Genomic DNA, 7,938 nt, shown 5'->3' on the forward strand with positions numbered 1-7,938 from the left:
ATATCAAAGTGCATGCACAAACAAATACTATCCAGAAATGACATATCATGCTGCCTGTTAACTGTTTATATATTAGATGGGTTCTAGAAAAATCGATAAGACTCTCACATCACGATTGGTCTAGAGAAATCTATAGCCAGTGGTTGTCAACATTTTAAGCGTAACAAAATGTAGTGTTGTTTAAGCTGTTCCTGTGATTTAAATTAAACAGTGTAATTGGTATGCACTATCCTAAAGAAATGGATAATCTAACTGCCTTTGTTACGTGGGTGTTGTGATGTGCAACTCTTAACATACATTCCATTTTTTCTTTATTAAACAATACAAGAACAATGTTTTGTTTTAGTATAGGTAATGATACATTACTAGCATAAATCAAGCGGTCAGGGAAAAGTAAGGGAATTTCATTCTGCCCGACGTGTGAGAACCATGCTCTTCGTAGCAGTTTTAAAATAATCTGTTTTCTGAGTGAAGCAAGGAAAAAATTCGTTGTTATTTTAAAACTAGATCATTAAAATTTTGTATTCTGTTGGTTTTATTTATTTATTCCTATTGGCTTAGTAGTTTTTTGTTTTTTTTTATACGAAAGGGTAATATTGTAATAGTGTGGTGGGAGTATTTAAACTTGAACTACGTGACTTTAAAATGTGAAAAACATTTACTGAATTAAGGTAGTCATAATAAAACCGTAATGAATTATAAACGTTTCAACTTCAGTTTTAATTAAAGATGTTTAAGAACATTAATAACTTTTTTTAATGAGAATTACTCTGGGCCCCTTACATGTTAGTACAAGATAAACAGTTTCAGTGCAACGATTAAAGTGAATTTAGTTGAACTTTCAACAGTTTAAAATATGTTAATTTTTTGTGTATACACCAAAGCCTTTGATGTGTTCTTGTACAGTGTTTATGTATTACTTTATAAAATATTTTAATACTAATTACCAAAATACAGTATCGACTCTCTAAAACCAGTAAATGTTTTTGTACATTCTGCTGGAATTATTTTCATGATTTCCTAATAATTATCAACATACCTTATAAAATTTCAATTTTCTTAATTTTGTTTTTCCCTTGAGCATTATGGATACACAAATGAAGCATTGTTGAGTAAATAGCCTCAAACCTATCCCTGTCGAACATTCAATATCATCGTCCGATGGGTAAATCGAGATTGTCTGCTGGATGCTGGCAGCACCCGCTCAGGTTTAGGGAGTTAAAAATATAATTCATGTGTTACTAAAAATTCAAAGAGTAAAGTAAAATTGTATGAATGTAAGACAACTTTCGTACATTTCCTTATCAACTTACAGTATTTCTTACATTCAGATTTTAAGGTACTTAAAATACTTGTTCACGAAGTGTTGAGAGATTGTTCATAGTTTTATGGCTTATGTGTGTGCTGTTGGATCGTAGTTATGTGCTTTGATGACATTAAGATTTTTTTTATTTAATCGTATGAACACTGCAGATTCCCACCATTGTGCTAGTGGCCCAATTTGTAGCGTCTGTGTTTGATGTGTGTTATAATAGTTGTGTACGTAAACTTGTGTTAATAGAATTTGCTTTACATCATATACTCATCTTCTTTTCCATTATTTGTTAAGGAACAAAGTACTGGTTTATCAATGTCCTTTTTTTTCTTGGCTATTAATTGGCCATCATATTCAGTGGAGTTTTGAGAAAGGTAATTTTTTTGAGGCCCAGAGCAATGGATAGTCGTAATCATCGTTTCATGACATCAAAAGCAGATGTTAGGAAATTGATAACTAGTAGTTAAAAGACAGTTATGTAGGCTACTAATTATGACAATGATTGATTTTCCAATATCTAAAACAGGGAAGAATTATGAGAGGGTTAAGTACTTGTGTCGTTTTTGGCTCTAAGAGTTTGTTTCTTCCTGTTTTAATTATATAGGTTACACTTGAACCTGTGTATGGCATATACGGCTCGGCAAGAAATATGTACCGCGATCCAAGCTTTGGCGGAGGGTGTGAAAGATGAATTACTAATACCAAGGTGAGTAGTTAACATTTATTTTGTATTCTTAAAGGTATGATGAGTTTTTGATTAAGGCATACATTAAAAGAATCTGGTTGTGGCTAACATTCACTAAGTACTGTTATTTACTTGATGTACGACATTACTAAATATTAAATAATAATTTTTTATTTAAGGAAGGATGACATTTCAAGATACCACTCTTCGTCAGATCGTACAGCTTACGGCAAAGGTGTATGTGCATTTGTTGTAAGTTGTAGGATCTGAGGAAGAGTGATAGCTCGAAACTTCACTCTTCTTTAAAAATAAAAAATTGACGATTGTTGAACTTATTATTTAATTTTCTTATTTCCGTCACTTATGCGGTTTTAACAATATGATGTAACTAACCCTAATTTAACTTCATGCTGTTTTACAGTGACATTACAGAGAAGCTTATGGAACGATGCTTATTTACCAGACATTCCACCGATCCAGATTTGCTTATAAGAACATCGGGAGAGGTGCGGCTTAGTGACTTTTTGCTTTGGCAGAGTGAGCTATCAGTGTTGGCTTTCCTTCAAGTCCTGTGGCCAGAATTTTCCATTTGGCATTTTTTTACTGCAGTTTTATACTATCAACATAACTACGATGCAATTCAGGTTTGTTATTTTTCAATCAAAGTATGAACTGAAGTAACAGTCTCACAATCACTCCCACGATATAGGGTCTAGCATTTAAAGTGTAAGTCAAATGAGTAGAACTGTTTGATTTAGTTGGTGGTTTGTATCATGTAACTGTCTACCTCCTAATGTTGCCTGCCACCACATTTCAAGTCGAAAAATCTACATTTTACAATTTTTATGACTTATTAAGCCAAAAATTTAATAAATTTTGACTTAAATTATTTTAACAAAGAATGCACTATTTTTAATGTTCTGATACTTATGTTTAATAACTTTGGATGTGAAGATTAACTGACTGCAAATCAAGTAATGGCATTTAAGATAGTTTTATTTTAATAAAAACAAATTGATTTTATTGAGAAATTGCAAAAGGTTTTGCAAGTACTGTTGCTGGCCATTATACAAGTTTGTAGTATGTCCCCAGAGTTTGTCTTTAGAGGGTTTTCTCCGTTCATGCATGATATCTGACGTGGATTTATATCTATATCATGAATGGTATTAACCTCTCTGCACCATAATTTGATTGCTATTTGTATCCTTTGTTACAACATCATAGGATAAATTAAAGTTTCTTTGTCTTTTATATATTTTTCATGTGAAATCACTTTCAGCCCATTTTTTTGATGTTCAGAAATTAAGATTTACTTTAGTTCTTGACGTACAGCTAAAAGTTATTTCATTTTTTAGAAAGCGAAAAAATATGCTGCTGAAGTAAAAAATGAAGAGGAAATTGAGCAGTTCTTGTTGATGGTGGCGGGAGAAACTAGTAGCAGCTGTCCAGTTCAACGTCAGTCAACAGAAGTACCCCAAAAAGACAACCAACTCTTATGGGAAGAGCGAGAAGAACGAATAAAAAACTTCCTAGAGAGACTAGAATCCAAACATTTAGAGTGCTTAGAGCATATGAGAAGTGGACTCTGTAAACAAATACCATTTAGCACCTTCAATATGGTGTAAAAAAATTAAAATAAAAAAATATATCTTGTTGTTAAGCCTTTACATTAAAAACAAGTTTGAATGTGGGCTGCTGTTTGAGCTAAAGATTTGAATTTATTCTACAAATCGGTATTTGCAATTACAAAAATCCTGCTATAGTAATTTCACAGAATCTCGAGGCTATCGAAATTGTAGATATGATGCGTTGAAACAATGAAAGAAATGGTTATCTTTTCATTTATTATTTAAATATTTACGTGCTGGAGGAGTTCAGCACAGGCTCTATTTCCTCCAGAGTCCTGTCACAGCATGTTTCTCCAGGTAACGTGTTGTACCTCATTCCAAACCGCTGATCACACGGAGTCAACTAGAAGGAAGTAACAACTTATCTATGTTAATTATTGTATATTTTCGTATCTATATTTTTAATGTTTTTTTTTTTAACACCAGATACCCAATGTAAATAAGATGATTTTAATACTATTGCTTACACTACTGTTTTACTCTTGAGGATTTTGGGAAGGGCTTTCCTCATTTCAATAATTTTCTAGTAATAATGCCCAATTAAATTTGATCAGAAGTAGCATGTGTCCTTCCTTCATACCTTCATTTTCTCACTCCACTTCCTTATTTCCACTCTCTCTCTCTCTCCTTCAGTTGACCATGGTTGTAGTTTCTATATATGTACATATAAGTTTGTTCTAAATAACTTCTGTAAATATCCAGTGTAGAGGTCGTGTATTATTGACGTTCAATAACAAAAAAACAACAGCAACAATCAGGAATATAAGATTCCGTGAGAAAAGTAAGTGGAGAAAAACTCTCGATATGTGTAAATAGGACAATTTTAAGTGGAACAGATTAATTCCATAGGCCAACATAAATTCAGGTATAGGCTAACCCACTATTACTGAAAAATTCCAATTTAATATGTACAGGTTATGTACGTCTTGACAGTCTGAGCTGTTGTCACTAGAATTTTTGTTTCCTTACTGTATGTGTACAGCAGTGGTTTTCAAAATTATTTACCCTTTGTGGTCTTGAACAAGACATAAACCCCACCCAACCACACAATTTTAAAGCATCCAAAAAAAAAGATAAATTGAGTACATTTCTTGGTAGGAGAATATAGTTCTACTATATTCTAAAGCTAAAACGTGTGAAAAACAACTTGCTCTTTGTGACCGTTCCAAGGAAGTATGAAACCCAGAATCTGAGAACAGTTGGTGTAGAGAAAGAGAATTTAGAAATCTTGTGAACATGTGTCTTTTAGAAAGTCAAAGAATCCCTCATTTTAAATTCATTGGGTTAAAATTTAGCACTTGTGGTTTTAAACTTTTAGCAAGAAACATTATAGGTATTAAAGAATAGTTCAGAATGGATATCAATTTTCCTACCTATTAACATCGTTGATCATAGTTTTTAAAGACTGCTATATGGCACTGAACATACTCTGTAATTCCAGCTGTGAGCACGTTATAAAAATGCTGCTGGTCGATTAAGAATAGTTGCCTGTTCAATAGTTAGCAGTTATAAATTAGGAATGGTTATGCTTTAATCCCTGACTTGACTGTTTAGACCTTGTATCACATAAGATATCATTCACATTTAAAATACCATGTTAATAAATATTATCAGGACATAACTGTGCATCAACTACAGTGGATTTGTAATGACACTTTTTTTGACATTTGTTCTAATTTAGTTTCATTCTTGTTTCAATTGAGTTCGTTGCAATGAATGGTGAGATCATCATTCAAATCCTTACAAACTGATAAAAATAATTTAAAAGTTAAGATCATAGAAATTAATGCAAATTGTTACTTAATAAAAACGATTTGATGCTCAGAAACTTCTTCTTTTGAAAGATGTGATTCAAATAATATTCTTGTAACTGGAACAATACATCCTAATAAAATGGAAGAGACATCAAATCAATATAAAACTTCCAAAGAAATAACAAATGAGGCTAGAATATAATTATCAATGTTTTGTTTATCACAATTTTTCTTCTCTTTCTAACATTCTAATTGTCCATGTGACAACTGGGGTACGATGCAGTACGTTCAGTTATTAATACATCATACATATATACATTTAACTACAAAAAACATCCTTCCCTCCACAGTGGTAAGCCTATGGACCTATAATGCTAAAGACCAGGTTTCGATACCCATGGTGGGCACAGATTACTCAAACAATCCAAATATTTATATCATCAGCAAATTAAAATAATTTATTATAAATTCCTTATTTATCTCATTGATGTAGATCAAAAAAGCATAGGTCCTAACAATTAGGCCGTAGGTACCATACTTGTGACGTTAATTCAGTTTGATTGTACTTCATTTATAAGAACTCTCTGCTTTTTGTCCATTCATCCAGATATCCAATGAGCCAATCTGCCCCACACATCTAGCGAGGGAAATTTTTTAACAAGCCTTTTATGTGGCACCTTGTTAAATGCTTTCTAAAAATTCAGATACTTCAAATTCACACCCGAATATATATATATATAATTTTATTTTCGTTCAGTTTACGTAGTGTCATTATTTCCCTGTTTATTTGATTTTATATATATTTACACAGATCTACTTCTGGGGATTTTTGTGGTAATCATTCCTAATTCTGAACTGACTGGAGGAAAAGCACCTACCACCAGCTCTTAGGCTGCTCTTCTTTGTCCAACACTCTTATAATGTCCCTATGGCTCAAAAGTATGAAGTGTGTATTTTTTTTTTGGGGGGGGGGTCAGTAGAAGGTCGCGAATGTTGTACCCTTAGATCCATTGTCTGCCATACTAACTATTGGGCCACTTTCGCTCCTTCCATGTTTGAAAGTTGTGATAGCATAATTTTACTGGTTAGAATATGTGATAGAGGCCTTCATCATAATTTAGCTTGGAATGGTGCCACTAGGTGACAATTGATATCACTGTGTGAACTTGGGGCTTTATGGTTCTTGTGGCGATGTATGACCCACAAATCATTTTTTTTGTGCGACATCACGTCAATACAGATTTTTACCAAATATTTCTTTACTATCCCTATACCCTTTTTCAGTAAGAAGCATCTAATAAGATCTTTATCGCAATGCGGCATATCTTTCGCTCAATATCCTGAGGTCGGGTATCATAAATAATGTTTTAACGATATTTATTATTTTGGATTATTCAGCAGAGAGATGAATACCGCAAATTTCAGTCCATTTCCTGGTTTATTTCCTGAACACCAAATATTCACAGCTAAACTTCTTACCGGTCTTATATATACAAGAATACCGCATATCTAGTAACCTCTCGAGGCTTCAGGAAGGGACATGAACGTTCTAGAAGTTCATGACGTGTTACTAGGGTCACGTGACTTCCGCTGTCGTAACAATATTAATTTTGATTATATTTTTATTTGGCACTTCAGCTCTTATGGTAAACACAATCAGTGACGTATAGAAAATTGATTGAATTATTGATATTTTAGTTGAACTTGCAAAAATAATTATAACTAATTAGTTTTAGGTATCTTTTTTTAAGGTTGCGAACATGAATTTTAAACCTATTGAGAGGTTAAATAACACCGATTTTTTAGGCTTTGTTAAGGTTATTTTTTATTTAACTTATAGTCTTCGAGCTTTTTCAAGAATTCATCAAGTGAGAAGGTAGGATTACTAAAGGGAAATGTGCGTTTTTACGAATGATCAATACTTTACATACAAAAGGGGATGCTACTCTGACAAAGAAACAGCTATTATTAAGAACAATACAAGCAGGGAGCCAGTCAGAAAATAACAATGACAAACATCGAAATTCATTTTTATGGTTCTTGTTTGTTTGAAGTTAAGCACGAAGCTACACAATGGGCTATCTGTGCTCTGCCCACCACGGGTATCGAAAGCCGGTTTCTATCGTTGTAAGCCCGCAGACATACCGCTGTGCCACTAAAAGTGACAGCAACAATGTAATGTAATTGAACTGAGTCGAGCACGTAAGTCGTTCGTTGTGAATTATAGCGTAACTGTGGAAATTAAGTGTACTGCAAAGGTGTATTCAGAAAGAATAAACCAGTTTTGTTTAAGAAAGGACTTGTATCGCTAAAGTTTCTTCGGAAAGAATTTTTACGGAAAATTAACTAACGAACAGAGACGTAACAATATGAAGAAAAGATATTCCACGCTGAGATAGCAAAGATAAGAACTGTTTATAGAAAGATTATGGTAAAAATGTGTGTTAAAATATTAAAAAGTGTTTCTTCGTTTTTCTCCGAAATCCAATATATTGTTGCGTCATCGAGGTCACGTGACTGGTGTGGCGCCCTGTATTTTCTAGAACTATCTTGTTT

General features: G+C 33.0%; 1 protein-coding gene across 1 annotated transcript in view; it reads left to right on the top strand.

The window, feature by feature from the left end:
* Nucleotides 1–3,693, top strand: part of LOC106461459 (dehydrodolichyl diphosphate synthase complex subunit DHDDS-like) — a 17,400-nt gene extending 13,707 nt beyond the window's left edge. Inside the window, exons 5-7 of the mRNA XM_013921282.2 lie at nt 1,920–2,021; nt 2,422–2,644; nt 3,356–3,693. Coding sequence (XP_013776736.1) covers nt 1,920–2,021; nt 2,422–2,644; nt 3,356–3,625 — 595 coding nt within the window. The 3' untranslated portion in view covers nt 3,626–3,693. The remainder of the gene's footprint in view (nt 1–1,919; nt 2,022–2,421; nt 2,645–3,355) is intronic.
* The last annotated feature ends 4,245 nt before the right edge of the window (nt 3,694–7,938 follow it).

The sequence above is a fragment of the Limulus polyphemus genome, unplaced genomic scaffold (assembly GCF_000517525.1).
Source record: "Limulus polyphemus unplaced genomic scaffold, Limulus_polyphemus-2.1.2 Scaffold964, whole genome shotgun sequence".
NCBI classification, from domain to species: Eukaryota; Metazoa; Arthropoda; class Merostomata; order Xiphosura; family Limulidae; genus Limulus; species Limulus polyphemus.